The sequence below is a fragment of the Monodelphis domestica genome, chromosome 1 (assembly GCF_027887165.1).
Source record: "Monodelphis domestica isolate mMonDom1 chromosome 1, mMonDom1.pri, whole genome shotgun sequence".
Taxonomy (NCBI): Eukaryota; Metazoa; Chordata; class Mammalia; order Didelphimorphia; family Didelphidae; genus Monodelphis; species Monodelphis domestica.
In genome coordinates, this window is record NC_077227.1 from 321,438,920 (window position 1) to 321,464,068 (window position 25,149).

Consider the following 25,149-nt stretch of genomic DNA (forward strand, 5'->3'; position numbering starts at 1 on the left):
CAGAAAACTAGGCCTGGATGAAACATGATTCCAGCAAATTCTTTTTAGAGTTGCAGGCAGCACCAGTGTACGACACATCAGTTATGTCTTAACTAAATAACTGAGATACAAGTCATTAGATTTTTCACTTTTTGTAATTTCATTTGCTATTTTAACTCTAGACTCATACACATCCTCATTATCTAGAGATTTAATGAAGTAGATTATACTATAACCACAAATGCCAACAATAAAAGTTATCAAGTAGGAAGTTGTCATTTTGACAAAGTATACTCTGAATATTGGGAGAGAAATACTTTAAATAACTAATAAGGTACATTATAAATTACAACCAAATACTGTGGATTAAAGCAACACTTGGGGTCCATCGTCTTCAGCATCAGAATTTTTATAAGAAAAATCTACCTAGCAACTATTCCCCCCTTATCAGTCAGTCAATCAATCAATCATATGAGCTCCAACATTCTGTTTATTTAGAAACAATATTAAAATGAGAGTCCTGAGAACTAAACTACTCACCAGTGTATCACACTCCTCTGGGTATCATAATATATAATAATTTAAAATAAAAAAGCCAAAACATCCCAAACCACAAATGACCTCAAATTCTGCCTGTTGCCTTTGGGTGTAAAAGCAAAATCCAAACAAGTTCAAAGTCAGTACTTTTAAGCCTTTGGGAGTATATTATTTTTTATAAAAACAAAGCTAAGAAGCTTGCCTGAGGCCTCTAAGTCTATGCTGGAGTTTTACCAAAAATACTTGCTTTTCCCTTTCCCCTCAGTTCCACCCTCCCACCCCCCACCCCGACCCCCACCAGAGCAGAGTACTGGGTACAAATTATCTTGGCTTATATGACAAAGAGGCACTTTTGATGACTGCCAGACTTCCTTGGGTCTATGATTCCTTTCACCATACAGGCTCTTAAGTAGTACAGGATGCATACTTAGACCACCACTCTATTCAGAATCTCAAGCAAAGTGCTACAAACCGCTTCTTTGAAAAGATGTTTATTAAACAACTTTAATTCTGTCATAAAATGACTAAGATGGGTTTTAAAAATTAAGGCTCTTGTCTTTGGATGGATTGCCATAACAATGTAAAAAGAATATCAACACTGCTCAACGCTTTGTTCCTAAAGTTAAATTTTAGATAGATTCATAAACCACATTCAAGATCAAGTTGAAAAAAATTTGACTATAAATGACAATTAGTGACTTTGAAATGAACACACATTCTCTCATTAAGTGCATAATAGCCTAGTCAGTGAGTTTAAGCAAAACTACTTCAGTCAAAGCAGAAACTTTCAATTTAGCATTTTAAAATCACTGTTTTTCCACATTGCTGTGATTTTCCTAAAATCAAGAGTCTAATATAGGAACACTAACTGATCCTTAGGGTTCTATGTACTCCCAACAGGATGTCTTGGCTGGTAATTTGTATATATTTTCCTTTTTTAATGTACTATGGTGAGATGTCAAATGATTCAGAATTACATGGCATGCAGTATCCAAAATTATGGCTCTGATGCATTTAGCTTTACATTAAGCATAAAGAAGTGTCATTCAACATTCATTTTATACCCCATCCCTCCCACAAGGGGGAAAAAAATCACTACCTATTCAAGTTCTAGATCTTGATGCAGCATTAAGGATTAAAACTTACCACTTTACCAGGCCTTGCCCATGTGCAAATAAATCCCTCCTGACAAGCAGTGACTATACAGTCTTCAAGAAAAATTAACACAGTCAGTCTTTCATGTGCTATCTTTTTACAGATAAGAGGCTCTAATAAGGGAACATCTTCCATTCGGGGGCACAGAGAAGTTCCCAAAGTTTTAGCTGGGTCCGTTTTGGTTTTAGTAACTAGGTTCAGTTTGTCACTACTCTTGCTAGATATATGTCCCATACTATGATTTCGCTTGTGATCTTTGTCGTGGTGTCTTTCTTTCCGGTCATGTAGTGAAAGAGTTGCGAATTTGCTGACACCAGAGGCAATGGCACCGTCTAGGACGCTGCTTTTACTGCCAGCATTTGAGACCGCAGAGTGTGGAAGGCTGTTGGACCGTGGAAGAGGCGGGGGCACAGAATTTCCAGGCATTGTGATGCTGTTTCCATTGCTTCCTGGGTTAGTTCCACCACTTCCTGCAGGCGGACTCGTGGCATTCATGACATTTGTATGTGTCCTTGCTCTGGAGAGGGGTTGGTGGGGAAAAAGAATGTCTTCTGTAAGGTCCCATAAACAGAGTTGTGTATCTTGTCCTACTGAGCCAAACCTATATGTAACACTTACTGGGCGACTATCTGTAGAGTTCCTTTTTGATAACCTAGATTGCGTACTATTTGCTCGATCTCTGCCAAAATGAAGGAGGTCTTGGAAATCCTCATCGCTGCCACTAAATTCCATTGGGTCACTTTCTTCTACACTAGTAGTATATGGGTCAAATGCTACAACACTGACCCATGATTTATGTCCATGGCCTCTAGCTATTACTCGACAGTCCACAAAAGACCAAACTGTCACCAAGTCATCCTCTCCACCTGTTACAATATATTTTCCATCTGGGCTCCAACAAACACATAGTAGTCCTCCAAAGTAGCTTTTCATTGTACCGTGCAACTCCACTGAATCAAAGTTAAACACCCGGAGAAAGCCATCCTGGCTCACACATGCTAAGAACTTCCCGTCGGGGGAAAAAGCAAACTCATTCAGGGCACCTTCTCCCACTGTCCACTTAAGGAGAGGGTTTCTCGTGGACTTGCTCTTGCAAGTGTGTACTGCAAAGTTTTCTCCTTGCTTAAGTAGCTGGTAGTGTGGAGCTGTGGTACCACAAGTGTGTTCCACATTATATAAGTACATATTACCACTGGAATGAGCTACTAGGAAAAGGCTTTCCGAACCTGGCACCCATTTTACACAGGTTACTCTGGATTTGTCTATTAGTCTCTGTGAAAATAAAGCAGAAAACAAATGGCTATCAAAATGAGGAAATTTTAAACTTCAAAACTGTCTATTAAGAAAATGCATTTAAGATGCTCTGATACTAAAATAAGGCAAAACTTGAGTTTTTCCTCTTCCAAACAGGGAAACATTTCCCTTAGGTTAAGATCCTTCATTCAGACATTATTATGCTTTATACTATTGAGTACATATATTAGAGAGTACAATTTAGCTCGCTTGCCTCACATGGCAAGGAGCCACTTTGAACAACTCTGTCATCAAAAACATGAGGAACGGTGCAAAAGATTCATTACTTACTGACTAAAGGACTTATCCTTTTCTTTTGACATTGTAACCACTAAACATGTTATTGTCTCTTTTGTGCCACTAGTTCTTAAAATAATCAAATCTTAAGGTCAATTGTTTTGATCAGGAGACCCATCAAGTCTCCAGCAATTTCCAAGCCACACATTCTTGTAACTGGTTGGAATTTCACAAATGTCATCTTGAGAATCTTGTGTTCTTGGAGTAAAGTTAGCACTCTGATCCTTGAGCTTTGGTTCTTTTGACCTTTTCAAATAAATGTCTGTCTACATTTTCACTAAGATGAAGAAGTAATTTGTTGTTCAATAAGTCTTTTTGGAAATTAAAACTAATGGGCTACGATATTCTTTTGACCCTTTCAAATAAATGTCTGCATTTTTACTGTGATTAAGTAATTTCTTGTTCAATAGTTCTTTTTAGCTATTAAAACTAATTAATGGGATATTATGCCAGTTGCCAATAATAATAATCTGGCAAGGCAGATTTCTAAACTGATCATTCATTATATATTCTGCAGGAAGTCTGAGAAAAGTCAATCTATATAGCAGGTTGTCTACCAACAGATGGTCTAAAGTTATGAAACAATGTATACATTTCAAAATTAGGTTTGAACTACAATTCAATTTAAAATATGGAAATAAGAATGCATATTATCAACCTATGCACTAATAAAAAAAACTCATAGAATGGCAAAAACTAGAGAAAACCATACTCCAACCCTTTCATTTTACCAATGAGGAAATTGAGGCCATTAAACATGACTTTGAAATGCAAGGATGGAGCCACTTCTGACTCAGTACTTGTGATACTTTGGGGACAGAAACTTAAAATTACATCTGAAAACAACACAACAGGAATAACATCATTCATTTTTAAAGGAATAAAGAAAAATAAAATACAAAACTAATAAGAAAAGTAGATATTACATAACCTAGAACTCCTGTTGGAAGTTTTAGATTGATTTATGTTGGACAAAGTTCAACTGGTCTTCACCACACTGAGATCTTTTAATAGAAAACATTTTTAAAAGACTTAAAATGCCACAGGCTTCCTTCTATCAAGATCCATTATATTTATTCTCAACATGTAGGATAGAAATCCGTCAACAGAAATTCATACAATAAATATGACAGTTAATAATTAGCTTAAGAAAATATGAATTTTCCAATGCCACTGGGCCAATGAACACTGGATAGGGTCTTCTTATAATATTTGGTAATGTTACTTTTTGCAGTAAATAAAAATATAAGCAGGCAGTTTCAATATTGCTCAGTGGGGGAAAAAGTTAATGTAGATAGATAAAAATAGTCAAAGGGTTTTCACAATTACTTCTAATAGGTTTGACTTTTCCTTTAGGAAATGTTACTTCAAAGCTCCTGGAAAAAAAAAAAGTAGTATCTGTCATTTGACTCTATTATTACTTCAAGTGATCATTATGGACATTTTTACTTTTGCAAGAATAACAATGAAAACAACAGCAGAAAATAATAATAAATTTGCTTCCAGAAGCTCTTCTCAGGTAACTCATTTATCTCTAAATTGGTCCTCTCATAGGACTTGGTAAGGCATAGCAAGTCAGAGCCTGCCCAATGTACCTGATGCCAAAGGCCATGAGGGATGCCACTGTTGGGGGAGAAGACTATCAATTTATATTCTTCTCTCTAAGGTCACACAACTAGGAAGTGTCTGAAGTCAAATTTGAACTCAGGTCCTCCCATCTCTAGACCTAGCTCTCAATCCACTGAGCTACCCAGCTGCTCCCTATATTTACCTCTGATCAGAATTTAACCTTATCTTAATTCTCCATGGGCAGCTAGGTGGCATAGAGGGTTGAGTACCAGGTCTGGGATCAGGAAGACTCATCTTCCTGGATGAGGAATGTCTTCTTAGAAGATATTCCCTGGCTGTTTGACCCTGTGCAAGTCATTTCTCTGTTTCCCTTAATCTACTGGAAAAGGAAATGGCAAATCACTCCAGTACCTTTGCCAAGAATAACCCAAATAAGGTCATGAAAATTCAGACATGACTGAAATGAATGAACAATAACTCTCTCTGGCTCTACTATGTCTCCCTCAATAACTAGACTCCATTGGCCTATTTAAGAATGACTTTTCTCTTTTTTCCTGCCCTATTTATCCTCAAATCTTTACCATTCTCAACCTGATTCCTCATCCCTAGAAGAACCTGATTACTTATTCTCTCCATTCTTATTCTAGGGCTATTGAGTATCAATGGAAGGGAAAAAAATATTTACAAAACCTGATTTTATTCACCACAATAATGTTATACAACCTTAGTTGGCCCTTACCACTCACTACCTAACAATCCAAATCTACCCTTATTAATTTCTTCATTTCCTACTTCTGTTCCCAGTCTCTTTCCTCTTGTCCTCTTCCTCATTTATAGCATCTCATTTAACTTCCTACTTCACTGAACTAATGAGGCCATATTACATGATGGCCTTAGTATTTTTTCCATTCTTCAGAAAATTTCAAACTTATTTCCCAACTCTCCTGTTCCTCAATCCCATTTCCTCTTTTTTTCCAAGTTTCACCGGCATGGTAATCATTCTTCTTCCCTACTTCTAGTCCTAACTTTATTATCAGTCTTCATTCTCCACCGGCTCCTTTCTTAACTACTTAGGAACATTAAGTCTTCCCAGTTTTTATTTTTATTTTTTAATTCTTACCTTCCATCTTAGAATCAATACTGTGTATTGGTTCTAAGGCAGAAGAATGGTAAGGGCTAGGCAACTGGGGTAAAGTGAAACTTCTAGGGTCACACAGATAGGAAGTGTATGAGGTCAAATTTGAACCCAGGACCTCCCATCTCTGGGCCTGGCTCTCAATCCAGTGAGTCACCTAGCTGCCCCCTTTTATTTTTATCTTAAAGCAACCCTTTAACTTTTCCAACTCATTCAATTACTATCCTCTCTTCCCCTTCAGAGCTGAACTCCTTGTAGCAACTGTCCATACCTGATGACTCCATTGCCTCACTTCATTTGCCATTCAATCCATTAAAAGTTTGGTTACCTGGTCACCTGAAACCACTCTCAAAAGTCACCATTAGCCTTCTAATTACCAATCCAAGAGGTCATTCTTCAGTCCTTATTCCCTTTGATCCCTCTGGAGCTTCTGATACCAAAGTCCATTCTTACCTACTGGATATTTTTCTTCCCTCATATTAGAAACACCATATTTTCCTGGTTCTCCTAATTCTTTTACTATTCCTTCTCTGGTAGGAAAGAAAAGTAGTTCAGTGAACCAATCACTGAACCTCAAATTAGAAAGGCCTAAGCTCAAATTCAGTTTCAGGTGCTTACTACTGATTGTGTGACCTGAGGCAAGTCACTTAGCTCCCATCTGTATTTCCTCATCTATAAAATGGAGATAATAGCAACATCTACTTCCCAGAGTTATTGCGAGGATCAAATGAGATAATATTTGTAAAGTGCTTTGTAAACCTTAAAGTGCAATGATGATGATGATGATGTTGCTCCTCTTCTCAAAAACCTCCTGAAATTCCCTACTGCTTGATATTTAAGACCCTCTGAAGTTCCTTCCCACTCTTTCTCAGCTTTATATTATTAATCTTTCTGTATATTATTATATACTTAGGCCAAACCACACCTGTCTTTCAATTTTTCAGGGCCTTGCTCACATTATTGTTCTCTGTCTGATGTTTTCTCTTTCCTCAGTGCCTACTGAATTCCTACATAGCCTTTAAAAGCTACAGTATTCCCTTGCTATATCACAATTCAGTTATTGTGGCTTCGCTGTATCATGGGGTTTTAAAAAAAGATATATCTAATTCTGTATGGTAGAGTTTTCACTATATCATGAGATTTTGCAGATGAATACCATACTGCACACAATGGAAATGCAGTATGCCACTACCACTTGCACAAGTTTGCCAACGTAAGATTGTACATGGCACACTATTGGCTGATGAAAGATGACTGACCACAGCACTGTGTTCTGTATCATGGGTGCTGACTGGCTCAGTCTGTTTGCTCTCCCGTGACTTCATGAATTTTCACCCATTGCAGGGGATGTCTGGAATGTAACTCGCATGCTAGGTGAGGGATCACTGTATTATTAAAATAAAAAGCTACTTCATGTAGAAACCCTCCTTGCTAAATATGTTTGTATCTCTATCATCTTTTAGGTTCCCAAACTTGAGGTTATAGTTGAAGCTTACTTTTTTTCCATCTATGGTGTACATTTTCTTCCTAGAACTTTCCTAGGCAACATTTTCTTCCTAGAACCTCATCTGGGACCTTCTTCTCCCACTTAGTTTCCTAATTATTTTATAATCTAATTATTTGTTTTATATGCTATAACTACATTAAATTGAACCCTCCTTGAGGGCAGAAGTCAGATCTACTCTAAACTTATGGTACATAAATGTTTGGTTTTTTTTTTTAAAGTTAAATGGCTCTGGGGGTAATGAAGGATCACAATTTTATAAGGACCAAAGGGTCCTTTTATAAGAACTCAAAGGTTAGTAACTTACTAAAGATATAAAATTCAATTAAATTTCATGAAAGGAGAGGGAAAAGGAAATAAACATTTATGTAGCCCCTACTGTGGGTCAGGCACTGAGCTAAGTGCTTTTTAGAAATATATCATTCGATTCTCACAGCTCTATGAGGCAGATACAATTATTTTCTCTCCTTATTTTATAGTTGAAGAAACTGAGGCCAACAGAATTCTAAGTGGCTTGTCTACTTAAGTGGACTTTCACTGAACTAGCAAGTGTTTAAGGCTAAATATGAACTCAGATTTTCCTGATTGTAAGCACAGCACTCTATCCACTATGCTACCTGTTGCGTCTTATGAGTATATTTACTATGTGCAAGGCATTGTGTTAGATGCTGGGGAAAAAAAAGGAAAAAATAAACGAATCTCTGGCTTAGAGAAGTTTATAGTCTAGGGGATAACAGCAAGTGCCAAGGAAAACTATATAAAACAGTAAGAAGTAGACATGAAAGAGGAAGAAGGGGAAATCAGGCAAGTGTTGAAAAGGAGTGGCATCTGGGTTGAACTTTAAAAAAAAAAATTTCTGAAAGGCAGAGTTTACATAAAAGTAGGGTGTGTATGTGTATGTGTGGGGAGGGGAAACAGCTAGTTGTAAATATATTCAACTGAAAGTAGGAATATCAAATCAAGACTGTCTTGAACACAGAATTTCATAAAGGAGAAGAATATGAGATGATTACAAAGGTAATAAGATTACATAAGATTATCTAAAGTTTTAAATGTCAAGTGAAAGAAGTACATTTGATTCTATAATCAACAATGAAGCCTCTCAAAGTTTTTGAGCAAGGGAGTGAAATAATTAGACTTATGCCTAAGAAAGATTATTTTGGCAACTATGTGGAGGATGGATTAGAAAGGAAAAGAGACTATAGTCGGCTTAATTAGGAATACTATTCCTATTATATAATAATAATAATAATAATAATAAAAAAATAATGAAAACTTAAGAATGGAGAGAAGGGGAAATAGATCTATTCCCCCTCCCAATAGATCACATAGATTATGCTAGGATCTTTTAATCGTTAATTTATATGCCAGTGTGGCAGTTTGTTCTTCCCTATGCTAATTTTTGTACAATTAATCTAAGATTAAAAATATAATAGGTTTTTTTGGTTATTAAAAGAATGGTCAATTGTGGATAGAAGAGATTAGGAAATATGGAATAAACCACAAGAACCTTCAATAAAAAATTAATTAGAATAAATACAATAACTATGAGATGCTATAGCTACTGTGTTTTCATATTTTAAATTATAGTTATTACAAAATATTATAGTTACCAAGCCAGTTGCTTGAGATTTTAGCCACTATTGGATTTTTTTGCTAATTATAGCTTTTATCTCAAAATAAACAAATGCCAGTTGTAAAAGGTTAAATAATGTCTCAACAATGAGTTATAAAAGTATACATACTTATCACAAACTGCTGTCCTTCAAAGGTAATCTTTTTAAGGAATCACATTACATAGTGTACCCAGCAACTGTTTACAAACTGTATACCAAAGCATTTTTTATGTAAAATTCATTTAGTCATGTTCAAGGCTGTAATAACATAGGGCACAGACTGTCACTTCCTTTTCTAGAAGTGTGCTGTTACAACAAGTTGAATGGATATTTTTCCAGAGGTTGAGACTATGATAAAATTATAGACAGAAATTAAGTATTGGGGGGGGGGGGGGAGATTATGCCTGTGATTTCATTGGCATAGGAAAATCACAGTAAGGAAATTCCTTCACCTAATTTGAATTGGCCCCCGCTCTGCAGTTTATAATCCCTGAGAGAAATTAAGTGACTTGCCCAGGATCAGATAACTAGTACACAGAAAGTAAGATTGAATCCAGGTCTTCCATATTCTGAAGACAGTGGTCTATTCATTATAAGATCACACTATTTCTCAGGTACTTTTGAAATATCCAAAACAGACTATAACAATTTCTATGCTGAGAAAGGATCAAGTACTACTTAGGAGTTCCTTTGGTTTGGCATTAGTTAAAAACTGAAAGTCATAATTTGATGATGATGACTGATAAGGTCATAATGTTTAGCTCTTTTCTAGGAGGCGGGTGTGTGTGTGTGTGTGTGTGTGTGTGTGTGTGTGTGTGTGTGTGTGTGTGTAATGACATTTATCTAAATCCTGACTCTAGATCATATTCTAATATCTAAGTCCCTAAATGGAATTCTAAAATTTATCCATACACACAAGGGAGCCTAAAAGTTCCCCTGACGAAAGACTGCAGGTCCTGTGATGGATTTTTTCCCCCAGCAGCTTAATGATTTTTATTTTAGAAGAAAAAAAAATTTTGACCTCCTTCCCCTCCTCTATAGTAAAAACAAAAACAAGAAAAAAAACTGCATCTCTTTGGCTGCTTTTCAGTTTTTTTAAATCTTCATGAAAAACATCTCATTTTTAAAACTGAAAGGAAGACCCCAAAGGTTTATCTTATTTGAGGATTCTTGAGTTAAACCTTGCTGCTCAGTTTCCCAGGGAATAAGCCCAAGGTAATAATTAGAGGGTAATACTATAAGGCAGATGTCATTCTTGAGATACTACTATGCCACTTGTCAACATCTAATAAAAAATTTCAAGTGTGTCTTCAGCTAAATGGAAGAGTCAAGAAACAAGTTGAGGAAATTTTAAGGGAACCAAGCTGCATCCCTTGCAGGGCTATTCCTATGAGACATAAGCAAAAACCCCATGTTTGTGGCCAGGGTGGTTTGCAAGGAAGTCAGTTTTTCATTTTTTCTTGAAAAGCGAGAACTCTGAAAGGAACACTTCTGAGATTTGCTTCAATTCCTTGGTCAGGACTATCACGAGCCCACATTCTTCCACCAGGGCCTTAGAGAAGATGTTTTCTTTCTGATGTCTTTTGGTGAAATTTACACACATTGTACAATGTACATACACACAGGGGAACCGAAAAGTTCATCTAGTTAAAGACTGAATGCCCTGTGACTTATTTTTGACACTAAGTTTAGAACTATGCTAGTTGGGTTGTTGGCTTAATGATGCAAACTGTTGGCAAGTTTCAAACCTTGTAGCCAAATCCTACTGATAGAATGGTGTCAGGACTGATGTTCAACCTAAGGGTGACATCTACTGGCTGTGGATGGGAGAGCATGAGCCAATATTACAGAGCAGTTACATGTTCACTAGTCTATGGGTAAAATAAATTATTTTCCTCTGATCAAAATTCTTTTCTATATAGACTGTGTAAACATTCCTGTTCTAAAATGCAAGAAATTCTACTGTAAGGAAAATAAATAACTCTATCGGAGCTTTAATAGGTAATGGGACTTTTGGCAGAATGAGTCAAGACTAGATGACCTGCCAGGCAAGGTCTAATAGGCAACTTAGGCAGGTGATAAGTTTAGTCAGGGATGCCTGTTAAGGAAGTGGACAGGCAAGTGTAAATAGGTTTAATAAGGCAAGGTAGAAAATGAATGTAGTTAAGAGGCACTCAGAAGTAGAACTAATAAATGGTAACATTCAAGCTAAGCTCTGCTCTTCTAGCACACAAGTCCATTTTCTGTCCTGCTTTATATTTCCCACTGGGCTAGGAAGTTCTAAATTAAAGATATTTCCTTGCTTTCGCTTCAATTTCATCATCTGCATAATGTGTATGTGTGCAAATGTGCACATACACATACATACGTTTGTCCTACCAACCTCATAAGATTCTTGTGAAAATCAAATAAGGTACACTTGAAAGCACCTTAAAAAAATATAAAGCCTTTAAATTCCTGGATTTGGAGTCACAAGTTTTGGGTTTGAATCCTGGTTCTGCCACTTACTGCCTGGGTAGTGACTCCCTGCTCTAAATTGGGTTGGATTAGATGACTTCTGAGGTCCCTTCTAGCTACAAAAATCTATGATATGAAAATGCAAAGGAACTTTTTTAGCAATCTTGAAACACCTTGCTGATTCTGTAACTCATAGTAATAAAAGCTAAATAAAATATTTCATCTTAAGTTATAACTCTCAAACTGGCATTGTTATAGGGAAAGACCTGGAATTTTGAAGAGTCACGTCTCAAGTAGAGGCAGCAGGGTATAGTGGAGAGAACTAGCCTTGGAATAAGACTTGAAAAAAATCACCTAAACTCTACGGACTACAGGCAATTTTCTAAAACTATAAATTGCAGTGAAGGTAAATAAACTGCACTGATAGATGAGGAGTTTTCTTATCCAAATTTGGACCTATTGTTTGAAGTCCTTATCTAGGATTTTTCTACACGTCCAGTTCAAATAGGTGCTTTGTGAAATAAAATGTTAGCAATACATTTATAAAATTACATGCATAAATATTGAAATTTAGTAACAACTCTAGACTAGAGAAGGGTCTACTTGATAAAGACCTATTCTTAAGGATATGTCACTGTACCCAAACTCATCTAATCTCTTTGCCCTTCAAAACTCTCTGCACCTTTATCCCTAACTATACAGATCCTTTATTTTTCTCTAAGGGTAAAATAAGAAACTCTTTAATTCACCGAGGAAGCAACCACCAGATAAGACTTATCAAGAAGTTTTACAGTTTCTTTCTACTCACTGTTGTACTTAATGACTCTACTTATTGCTATGAAATCATTTAAAATTCAAAACAATCTATTACAACTCAAAGATGCTTTTGAAATGATACTTGTCATGTCTCCACTGAATATATTTTACACATTTCTAGAAAGTCTGTTTCTTTAATTCAATGTTTTCTTCACAGGCAATGAGGCTTTCTTAACTGAGTCAGGTTGAGCCACTCTACAAAAAAATTTTTATCTCTATCTAAAGATTGACCTTTATTGCTAATTAATGGATATAAGAAGTATAGAATTAGGATTGTAATATTGGTGAATACCAGGTACCACAAAAACTGTACAGAAAAAGTACTGAAAGTGCTATTTTTATTGGAATCTTTCTCCTAAACAAGAAAGTGTTTTTTCCTAAAACGTGTGTGTGTGTTTTACTTTTTTGGGGAAATAGAATATATATTCTGGATAATAAATGTATGTGTATTAATATGTTTATTGTTTTCATATTAAATATTTAAATATACAAGGATTTTTTAAAAAGCTTAATTGATAATGTACTTTTCTTCTAAGGAGTATGAAATAAGAGTATTATCACTGTCTCTCCTATTATTCCCCCAGAGAAGCAATAAAAAACATGATTTAATTAAGTGACTTCGCCAGTGCACATCTCATGTGTCAGAAACAGGAAATAGAAAACACGAGGTTCCTGGTTTTTTTCATCACTCAAGCTTACCTTACTTTTTCATTTGGCAGTGAAACTAGGTGAAAAGGGCAAAGAGAAGAAAGTAAAATAGTTAAAATATATATAATCATGCTATTTCATAAAACCTTAGAGTTGGACAGATGTTTGAGATCATCTAATCCAATCCCTATCAGAAGTACAAACTTTTTCTGACAGGGGTAAGGCAAGAATAGTTGAAATAATTCCTCCATAAAACTTGTAGATTATTAGTAAATATGATTGCTAACTCAGCCTACTATATAATTCATGAGCCCTAAGACATGTTTCTGGATTGTCTGCACAAGCTATCTAATTCCTTTCAAAACACAACTTAACATATTGTCATAATATTAGTAATAGCTCTGTCATGTGATCTAATTAAAATTGCCAGAATTTCTAACCTTGGCAAAAGCAATATGTTAACAGTGTTTTCGGGGGAGGGCCTAGTCTAAGGTACAGCATTTAAACAACCTAAGGCAAAAGTCATCAAATTCTTTATTATCCTATAAAAATTTCCAATAATATGAATAATTTCAATTTTCAATATTCTAAGCAAATATTTTCTTAAGTAAAAGAATTTTGAATGTCTGATAACTGAATATTTTTTTCTTGAAGAGACCCATAAAAACAAACAAAATACCATTAACCAAGAAATAGGCACGACTCAAGAATGTAATTTAAAATATAAATGTTGGTATTTCTATGGTAAATCAGTTCACAAAGTATAAAGAGATCCCTCAAAAAAAAAAAAAAGGAATGAGTTCTTTAAAGATGTTCTTATAAGCTAAAACATAGAGAGTAGTTACTTACTTCCTCATTAAATAGTTTGCTAGTTTCTTTTTTGATTGGGTCTATGAGCTGCACTTGGCCTGCAGAAAAGCCCACCAGTAGAGAGACACTTTCTGCTGTGGCTGTTAGATGGTTGAAGTCATGACACGTAGGCTGTGTTCCTTTGTATATCCTTTTATCTATTGGTTTACTCAAGTCAGCAGCCTGGGAAAGACAAAGAAAAACACATAAGATAAACATCAAATTGAAGTGCAACTGTCAAGTTACAATAGTCAACTAATATTTATTAAGTGATTGCAATGTGCAAAACACTCTGTAGGCCTAAAAGTGAAAGATAATTAAAAGAATGGTCCTTGCCCTCTAAAATTCTGCAAGATTTTTCTTCTTTTAAAAATCCTTACCTTCTGCCTTAGAAGCAAGTGTTGGTTCCAAGGCTATAGAGTGATATGGGTTAGGTGAGTGGGATTAAGTGACTTGCCCAGGGTGAAGTGTTTGAGGTCACTGAGACACCACCCTGTCTACACATTTTACTCAGTAATATATATTTTTTACCTTCTGTCTTGGAGTCAATACTGTGTATTGGTTCCAAGGCAGAAGAGTGGTAAGGGCTAGGCAATGGGGGTCAAGTGACTTGCCCAGGGTCACACGGCTAGGAAGTGGCTGAGGCCAGATTTGAACCTAGGACCTCCCATCTCTAGGCCTGGCTCTCAATCCACTGAGCTACCCAGCTGCTCCCTTTACTCAGGAATATTTACCCCAGTTTATATTCTCTCATTCATTCTCATTCTGTCGTTCTCCCCCCCCCCCCATATATATCTAGGATATCATTTGCATAAAGTTTAAACTTTTAAAATATATGATCAACTTTGATTATCTAAATGTGAATTACATGCTACAAATTTTAAATCTATTCTGAGCTCCTCTACTATTTGTCAGTGAGTGTTCAAAGAATGAATTCATTTTAACATTAGCCTAAGCAAAAAATGCTTACGGAGTTCAAAATATTGCAAAAATTTCTTTCACTAATTCAAACTTGGTGAGTTAATTCTCTACATGCATGGGTTATTTTCATCTTTACCATTTTTCAAAGCCCAACTAAAAATCTAGCTCTCCCATGAAGCTTTCTTTAATTGAAGTGGTCAGTAAAGACCTTCCTACCTTGAAGATCTCATTTAGTACTTGTTCTGCAATTGTTTATACAATTTATACAATTATACTTTATACAATTCTGTAACAGTTGTACACTTCTTATCCAACTACTAGAACCATTAAGCTACCTGTGGTCTTACCTTTGTTCCTTCAATGCCTAACACAATTTTCACAGTCTGCATTTAATAAATGCATGGAAAAATCTATTAAGTGCCCTCTCATGTGCAAACCCTAGAAGACAAAGATGATGGTACTGATCCCCCAAAACATATTTGTGTGGAGAATCAAATACTCCCTTTAAAATTTAATTATTCCACCTATCTTGTCCCTACCATTTAAACAAGTATGAATCCAAAGAAACACTGAAGTGTATCAAACTCATAGAATACTACGACCAAGGAACTGTGCCCAGTAATCAGAATGTAAATACCAAAAGGAATCAGCTCCTTCTACTAAGAGTTTACATTCTATCAGGAGGAATAAGCCCTGAAGAAAGTTAAGTATCCTACAAGGTTGCAAAGGAAGGCATAAAGTACTCTACGAAATGTGTATGGTGGGAGAGAAAGCTTGGGATAGGGAATGGTAACAAGGAAATATCAAGCAGTTCTGGAAGAAGTGGTGTGAGAGCAGAGCATTGAAGGAAGAAAGTATCAGAAAAATTGAACAGACTATTTATAAATTATCATTTAAAAAACCAACTACTTAGACCATATGGACTCACAAGTGAATTACACAAATTTTTTAAAAATAAAAAACAACAACAACAAGAAGAAATAGGGACAGCTAGGCTGCTCAGTGGATGGAAATCCAGGCCTGGAGATAGGAGGGCTTGAGTTCAAATATGAGCTCACACTTCCCAGCTGTGTGACCCTAAGCAAATCACTTAACCCCAATTGCCTACCCTTACCACACTTCTGCCTTGGAAATGATATTTAGTATTGATTCTAAGACAAAAGGTATGGTTTTTAAAAACAAGTAATCCAATGCTATAAAAACCTTTTAAAAAGAGAAAAAAAGTACTCTCTACAAAACAGATATGGGCTAACTCCTCAATCAAGAGAAAGACAAAGCATAACTTGAAAAAAAAAATTAGAACCACAGAATAGTTCATCTCTCTTGGTTTCTTAATTTACAAAATGAGGTAATTATACTTATCCTATCTTTGTAACAGGAAAGGTTTGAAGAAAGTGCTTTGTGAATTAAAAAGCACCAAATTATTATTCATGCTTTACCACATCTTACAATGTTTACAGGTATAATTTGTTCAATATGTCAATAGATCTGTGAACAAAGGGTACTTCCTTCAAAAATGGAGCTCTCAACCTGTCTATGTACGCCTTCTCAATCCTAAGTGATTGTTGTTCACATCTTAATTCTGTAATCTCAACATGCTGTGGGCATTCATCCAGTTTTCTTAATTCTTCATGAATATTAAATGAAGCATATAGACTGCTATGTCAGTTATCCGTGCCACACAGAGTCCAAAAGAGCCCAGGAAGTTTTCAAGCATTTAATTTTCTACCAAATCAAGAGAGATGACTTCTAAGGGCAACATGGACCCAGTCTAAAAAATCCTACCAAAAAGTAGTAAATTATGATGAGCAATATTATATCATAAAGTAAAAAGAAGTAGTAAAGGCTAAAACTGTTTCTAAAGAAACTTGGCAATTCCAAATAAGCAAAGTCATCCCAAGGTCACTGGATGAGTGAGAACTGTAAGATAACATCCTGAAAATTGGCAAAGATGAAAAAAGTTAGGAAGATAGATGAAAGGATTATGGGAAGAGAGGCACAGTAGTTCACTTTTAGTAGAACTTTGAATCAGAACAAATACAGAGGAAAGCAACTTAGAATTATTCAAAAAAAGTGACTAAAATGTCTATATCCTTTGACCCTGAGATTTTGCTACTAGATTTAGATCTTGAAGAACTCACTGAAATTCTCCATATATATTCAAATATGTAGAGCAGTAGTTTTAGTGATAGCAAAGAATTGGAAACAAAGTAAAATACCCACTGAATGGAAAATGGCTAAACAAATTGTGGCACTTGAATAGAATGCTATAAAAAGTAGGGAAGTATGAAAAGATATTCATGAACTAATTCAGAGAGAAGTAAGCAGACCCAAGAAAACAACATATACAATGACTAACAATATAAACAGAAAGAACCACCGTTAAAAAGTAAAAGTGAATGTGGCAAAATCACAAAGAATAAGCATGACTCCAAAGAAAATATAAGACAATCCTAACCCACCCCATACAGAAGTGAAAGACCCATGAGTGCAGTAGGTGGCAAGTATTTTTTGACTTTTAAAATATATTATCAATTATGTAGATTTCCCCATTTTTTATTTTAAACATTTTAATATACTTTTCTTGATTAAGGATTGTGTGAAATCATCACATTTAGACCTTGACATCACAGTCTATGAGGTGCTTTAAAGAGGAAGCAGAAATGGCACTAAGAAGAAAAAGAGCTTGATTGGCAATCCTTTATTTATTTATGTGGAGGTGGGGGGTGGTAGATTTGTGCTAAAGTTGATACAATTATGAAGACACTGAGAAACCAATCAATGTACCAGATATCTGAAAAGAGAGGAAGGTACTTAAGTAGTGGGAAAACTTTGCATTTAATTACTGATGGTAAAGGTGTCTCACAGAAAACTTTCCTGACTATCAATCTATATGCCTACTCTCACATTTAGACAAAATATTTAGTAGTTTCACCAATACATGCAATTGAGGACAACCTGAAGTAAGACAGTGGGTAATAGTCCTTCACAAACAATAGTCAACAACTTGAAAATCTTAAAATTAACAGAAAGATTGTAGAGAAGATCCTATTGTATTTATTTGTCGAATATGAAAAAACATTAGATTTTACAAGATGTCTCCCATCCATATATAAAAAAAATTCAAGATTCCAAGAAACAATCCTTTTCAATGACCGTATGATAAATATCAGGCAAAACATAAAAACAAAAAGATGTATGTTTGCCAAAATTATTCAGCACTGAGATGAAGCAAATTCAGAAATTATCAGTCCAAGATTCCCTTTGGATGGCAGGGTTCTCTACATCCTCCTACTTATAAATGACATTATGTTGACTACATCAAACTCCCATTTTTAACAGATTTCAATGTTTTATTATTCACATGCCTGAATTTTAAAGAAAATTGTTGATATAGTAGGTAAATAATGTTGATTTCAGTCATAGAAATTTGTATTTTGATTTTAGCACCATTATTAACTTTGCTTCTAATACAGGAGAAGAGATTAATTTTTGTTAATTATTGTTAAAGGACTGTTTTTAGCTTCAGGTCTTTTAATCAATCTGTCTCTAAAATGGCAACAACATTTCTAATCCTGTGCTGGTTCTACCTACACAATCCCTTCTTCACTCAATTTCCTCAGTTCAAGATAGCTGCATCTAGAATTTGCTTAATAGGCATTAGATATATTAAAAAACAAGCTAACACTTATAAAAAAGATAGGATATGTAAAAATCTAAGGTGTGATACACTTGCTAAGCAGAACAAAGTGAGCAAGAAAACCACTTCATGTTACAAATTAAAGCAATGGGAACAAGAAAAGCACTAGAACAAATCGTGTTTAACAAAATTATGATAAAGGCTTTTCTGATGATCAAGGGCCTTGGAGTTAATTGCCAGGATGCTAATAAGAATTGAGGCTGAATTAGATGATTTCTGAGATCTCCATGTTAGAAGGGACGGTGTGTGTGTGTTCCCTTCCCCCATGAGTGGAGAGAAATATGGGAAGAGGAGCAAGGGTAGAGATAGTGATAGCCAGGCCAAAAAAATGAGCAAGCATAATGAAGCATTAAAAAAATCAAGCTCAAAGGGATACAGACAAGCATGGTAGTTTTTAGACAGTTAAATTAAACATAACATATACTTTTTATGACCTTTGTAAAAGACTCAGTTTCATATGAAAATGTAGCAGAATGTGTCACTTAAAGTATTAATTTTTAAAAGATGCCAAAGATTTATTATAATTTTTTAAAAAAATCCGTTCCAAAGATAAGAACCTACTGATTCCTATCTGTTATACTTGGATTACATTGTCAAAGACTCAATGTTCTAATCTGTCCTAATAGTATACAATAAAAAATATAAAAATTATTTGGGGGGGGGGGGTGGAGGGACAAAAATAGATGTCAGTTTTCCTTCTCTTGGATATCTTCTCCTCCTGCAAAAAGCATTCAAGTAAGAGAATCAAAAGACTTGAGATCAAGTCCTGAACATAGCACCAATAAGGAATATGACTTTGGACAATTAATTTAGTATCTCTAAGATTCAGCTTTATCGTCATTATAATAGATGTCATTCTTATAGCAATTTACTTTCCTTAAAAACCATTGTATGAGGTGGGTTGGTAAAGTATTAGAGCCTCATTTGAGGATAAGGTCAACTGAGACTCAGTGGCAAGTGTTCTCAGTCAGGAGACAAGGACCATACCATGAAAGAAGGTCTCCTTCATTACTATGTTGTGCTCTTTCCAAAGAATATGCCAGATTGTCTAATTTATAAAATGGTAATTATCCCCACCTCCTTCACAGTTATTTTATCAGCAATAAACAAATATTAAATTTGTCCTACACTTTCCAGGTAGGGCGTAGGCTCTGGAGATAACAAGAGAAAAAATTCAATAGCCCTTTCCTTCAAAGGGCTTACATTATATACAGGACATGTACATATAGAAGGATATACATGGAATAAGTACAAAATAAATGTAAGGTAACTTTAAAGTATGAAGAAGAAGGGCACAAACAGGAAAATGAGGAAAGGCTTCATAGAGAAGATACAGACTTTGAACTGAATGTTTAAGGAAATTGGGAATCTATAGTGATATATGAATTTTCTAAGGACAAATATTTTTGAAATATTTTCATTTTATGGCATCAGTTGTTATGTGTACATTTCTGTGCACACTAGGCTGACATATGTCTGATCTAAAACAGACAGTGGATTGTATTAATTCTGTCACAATTATGAGTTCACTGTCACTCTGTCCTAGATTTTGTGCTATACATGACTGTTCTGTTATTCTCTTATCGTGTTTTTTTACTTTAATTCATTAAAAGTTGTGGCAAACTTCAATGACCATTAGAGATACTGCGCAGCTATTGGTTTCAGTAAGTCGTGTTAACTTACAGTGAAACAGGATCAAGGGAAAGTTTGGTCAAAAATTAAAAATACCACTAAAGACCTGACAAACTATTGCTAAAAAACCAATTAAGTAAAGACATTCAGAGAAATCTAGCAACTGGAGGGGTTGTTACTGATTTCTCTACAAGGAGGTAAAGACTTAGGTAAGTTGAAAGAATAGCAAGAAGGCACTGTTTAAAAAATCATTATCTACTGATATGAAGAAAAACACTTGTTTTTCTAGGCTAAAGTATAGAGTACTGACAATTGGAAAAAAGAACATTTTACTAGACGAAGCTCACTTTTTTATTCAAGGATATACTAAAACTTATCAGAAAAAGTCTAGGCAAACCTATAAAATCTTTACCCTAAAAAAATTGTAGAATATCAATTTCCCAAAATCTTTTTGGTATTTTTGGATTTTAGTGGGCCTCAAAGTCATTCTCTATTGATGAATGATAGTAAATATGCTTGTATATTGAGTAGAATTATTCCATAATTATATAAATTCCTTAAAGGAGACATAACATAGTAACACAGTCTAGTACTACGACATGCCACAAAAGGTTAATAATTGCATACAAGAGATTGAGGCTCATTATATTTTCCCTAAATCCTCCCCCAGGGCACTACCATCTTGCCAGTCAATCTCTAGAAGCTTGCAACCTAGGTGTCATCTTGAACTATCCCATGTCCCATCCCTTCCTATATCCAATTTGTTGCCAAGGCCTGTCAATTTCACTTTTGCAACATCTCTCAAATATAACTTCTCTGAAACAGCTGGCTGGTGGTTCAGCCTGTCTCAAGTCTCTCCCAACTCCAATCCATCCTCCATTCAGCCACTAAAGGTATTTTGCTCATTTTCCTCATTTTCCTTCCCCACTCCACTTCCATATACTATCTGATCCAGTGACATAGACCTCCTGGTGGTTCCAAGAAAAAGACACTCCACTTCTGTTCTAGATATTTACTGTCTCCCAGGCCTGGAATACCCTTCCTCCTATTTCTACCTCCTGGTTTCCTCCAAGTCCTTATTAAATCCCTTCTTCTATCCAAAACTTCTCCCAACCCCTCTTGATTCTAGTGCTTTCCCTTTGTTAATTATTTTTAAAATTCTTGTTATAGTTTATTTTAAAACTTTTGCTTATTGCTTCTCCCTTTAGATTGTGAGCTCCTTAGGGGATGGGGCTGTCTTCTGCCTCTTTGTATCTTCAGGGCTTATTATACAAAGTAGCACACAGTAGGTGCTTAATATTTACAAACTGGTCCATCCTTAAGCAAAATAACTTTGGCAGTTATGTGGATGATGGGTTGGAGTGGGGGAAAATCTGGGGCAGGAAACCAAATTGTGTGGCTATTGCAATAGTCCAGTCAAGAAGTGATGAGGAGTAAGGTGGCAGCTATATGAGCTGTGAGAAATGGTATGAAGGTAAAAAAGAATAAGTTCTAACAACCAAATAAGAAACTAAAATGTTTAGAATGGAGGACCCCAAAATTGTGAGCTTCAGTAACAAGTGGTGTGGTATCTTCAACAAAAATTCAGGTACTTCAGAAAAAGGTGGGTTTGGAAAGGAGAAATATATTTTAGAAATAGTCAATCTGAGATATCCATGGCTAGTGTGAAATGTTGATGACATGGAATTAGAACTGAAGGAGAGGGACTAAAGCTGGCTATAGAAATCTGGGAATACTCTACATAGAAATGTCAAATCTGTGAGATGAGTAAAAATCACATAAATTGTAATACCATATTATTAGGTATTATGACCTTCAAAAGTAACGTTAAATAATTTCCACAATTCGTTTAGAAAAAACTGCATAGTACTACGTCTTAGCCTACCTTAGAGACTTGTCAAATGTAACAACAGGTATTGTGCTTCCAAGATTTTGTTTTAAAGTACTAGAAAACATCTTTTCCCACCTGGACTCCATTACCAAATAGTAGATTTCCCCCCACCCACCCCATCACTGTCAGAAGGATAGGATGTCAGAGCTGATAGGGATCTTAAGGATTTGCTAGTCCAAACTTAACATTTAATAGAAAAGGAAAATGAGGGCCAGAGAGGAGAAAAGATTTATCTTAGTTTACATAAGGTGGAGAAACTAGTAATAAAACCAAATTTCATCATAAATACTCATTTCTATATTGATTAATATAGTAATCATATCTTCTGAGTCTTATTCCAACTCTTTCTGTTAAAAGGAATTATTTATTACTTTTTTAATTTAGTGGGGGACCTGGAAGTCCTCTTATCTCATAGAGATGTGTAGGGATTAACCAGCCCACAGTGACAGGAAGTAGAAACCATGCTGGGTCAGCATGAGTTGGTCCACCTGTCAGTTGATGACAGTTGGGGGAGGTCAGTTGTTGATAGTTAGGACTAGCAGCTGGGTGAAGTTGGCCACTAGGCCTGAGTTGATAATTGGTTGCTGGTGGTGTGGGTTGGTGATTAATTGGTAGTTGGTGTTTAGTTGCTGGAATATAAAGGCAGGCCTGACCTTACTAAGAAGGTTTTTGGCTTTAGCCTTTAGAGGGCTTTTAGCTATTGGGTTTTGGGTTTAGGCTGTTAGATTTTTTTCCCCTTCCTTAAACTTTTTGGAAGGCGGCTGGTCTTCATTGATAGATCTAACTGGGGTTGGATTAAACACTGATTGGGTTGGTTTTGATTGGACTGGATTGGGTTGGAACTTTGTGGGGTGGTTGTTATTAGCGGTAATTATAGGCAGTTTTAGAATAACTAGTATAGAAATTAGGACATTTCTTTCTCTACTTCTTTCCTATTGTTCCCTCCTTTACTATATTCATTTTAGTTACTATATTTTTTTACTATCTCTATTTTAATAAAACTAAATTGTTAATTGTTAAAAGCTGCTAGAAGTTTTCATTTCTCTGGCTTAAAGGTATAATATTAATTTACAATTCTACTATATTCTCATTAAAACTTAAATTATTAAAAGCTGCTCTCTTATTTTGTCAAAATCCCTATTTTTAAACCTTATATTTCCATTGTCTCATATCATCTTTCATGGGTAAGGTATGGATAGGGCAGCTACAATTCTAAACTCCTTAAAGGAAATTTCCAAAGACAATATATCTTCTTTTCAGAAACATTTATGAGGTGTTTAATAAAAGAGCTCCCTGCTGTTTCTTTATTCTCACACACAATACAGAGCCCAAACTTGTATTGGGCATACCAGACATGTCCAGGTCTTTGCTAAGGTAAACAAATACTTAGGGTGTAGCTCCTTAGCACATTTCTGATAAGATTTACAAAATTCCCTGTCACTTACATTCCAGAGCTTCTCTCATTTGTAAGGTAGGAGTAATATTGTTAAAGAAAACTCATGAGAAGAAAGAAATTTTCTCTAGCAATAATTAAGAAAGAGCTTTCATCACAATATGTAAAATTAATTACACACTGGAAAAATTATTTAAGACAGTTTTTAATTTAAAAAGAGGGGAAAAAAGACTATATATACCTCTTGGAAATTCTAATTCCAGTTCTCAAAGATTCTTTGATAAGCCTCAAGTTATTTTAAAATTTTAATTAAATTGTTTTAGCAAGTTTTCATAAAGGGGAAGGGGAAAAGCATTTACATAGAGCTTTCAATGTGCCAGATTCTGTGGTAAGTACTTTACAAATATTATCTCATTTGATCCTCATGACAACTCTCTGAGGCAGGTATTGTTATTATCCCTCTTTTACAATTTAGGAAATCAAGGTAAAGAAAGGTTAAATGGTTTGCCCAAGAACATATTATTAGGTGTCTGAGGTCACATTTGAACACAGGTCTTTTTAAATCCAGGTCAAGCACTCTATTCACTTTGCTACCTAGCAGTAAGAAAACACTATAACATGAACTTATAGAACCTTTGCTCTACTCATTTAATCAACAAGTATTTATTAAGTACCTATTGTGTGCCAGCCACTGGGGATACAAGTATAGAGAACAAAATAATATCCCCTTTCAAGGCTCTTATATGGGGAAGGGGTCATGGGGTGTGGGGGTAATGGGAAGAAAACAAATGCATAAATAAAATTAAGAGTAGGGAATAAAAATAAAGATGAAGTAGTTAAATACAAGATCCTTTTGAGAAGAACAACTTAAGAAAGGTTTCATTCAGAAGATGGTAGTTATAATTTGATAGAAAAGTTATAACTTGAGGGAAGTCTTTGAGGTAAAGGTGAGGATAATATCTTCAAGCATGGAGGCATAATGTTAATGTTCAACAAGGCTGAAAAGATAGCTTGGGGCAAGCTAGCAAGGGAAGTTTATATTTGAGCAGGGGGCTGACATGGTAAGATCTGGACTTAAGGGGGACAAGGGGTAGGTAGACATTTGTGGTACAACATGCCAATTTGTGTACTTCTTAATTTTTTTTTCTTTTTTAAACTTCTAGTCAAGATGGAAATGTGACCTGAAATATACCTACTTAAGTAAAAAATTCAAATTCACATGATAGTAATTATGAAACTCTTTCAAATCCAAATCTGAATTCTTTTTTAAAAAAGGCGATACCAATATGACAATAAAGGAAAATGTTGGAGGGGATGTAACACTAATGCATTGCTGGTGGAGTTGTGAACCGATCCAATCATCCCAGAGGGCAATGAAATAAGCAGAACCAGGAAAAAAACATTGTACATAGTAACAGTAATATTGTGGAATGGTTAAATGGGATACACTTAGCTAATCTCAGCAATACAATGATCTGGGGCAATTCGGAGGGGCTTATGAAAAAGTTGGTGGTTGGTGTTTACTTGCTCAACTGTTGGGAGTAGGAATGTAGATAAAAGAATATGATTTCCCACTTGCTTATTTGGGTATATGTTTTAGGTTTTGCTTTTATAAGATTATTCACTTATGTTTTGCGTAATAATACATATACAACACTGACTTTCACTACAACAGTATTTCATTACCAACATGTACCACAATTTGTTTGCCACTATAAAAAGAGCTGCTATAAATATTTTTGTATAAGTAGGCCCTT

General features: G+C 35.3%; 1 protein-coding gene across 20 annotated transcripts in view; it reads right to left on the reverse strand.

The window, feature by feature from the left end:
* The window catches only part of WDR20 (WD repeat domain 20), a 130,118-nt gene that overhangs the window by 47,414 nt on the left and 57,555 nt on the right, over nucleotides 1-25,149 (reverse strand). For 12 of the 20 annotated variants that reach the window (XM_056811235.1, XM_056811234.1, XM_056811233.1 and 9 more), the window contains exons 2-3: nucleotides 13,856-14,038; nucleotides 1,663-2,943 (exon numbers count right to left, since the gene is read on the reverse strand). In XM_056811235.1, coding sequence (XP_056667213.1) covers nucleotides 1,663-2,943; nucleotides 13,856-14,038 — 1,464 coding nt within the window. The other 8 variants (XM_056811244.1, XM_056811243.1, XM_007473544.3 and 5 more) reach the window with 2 other exon arrangements.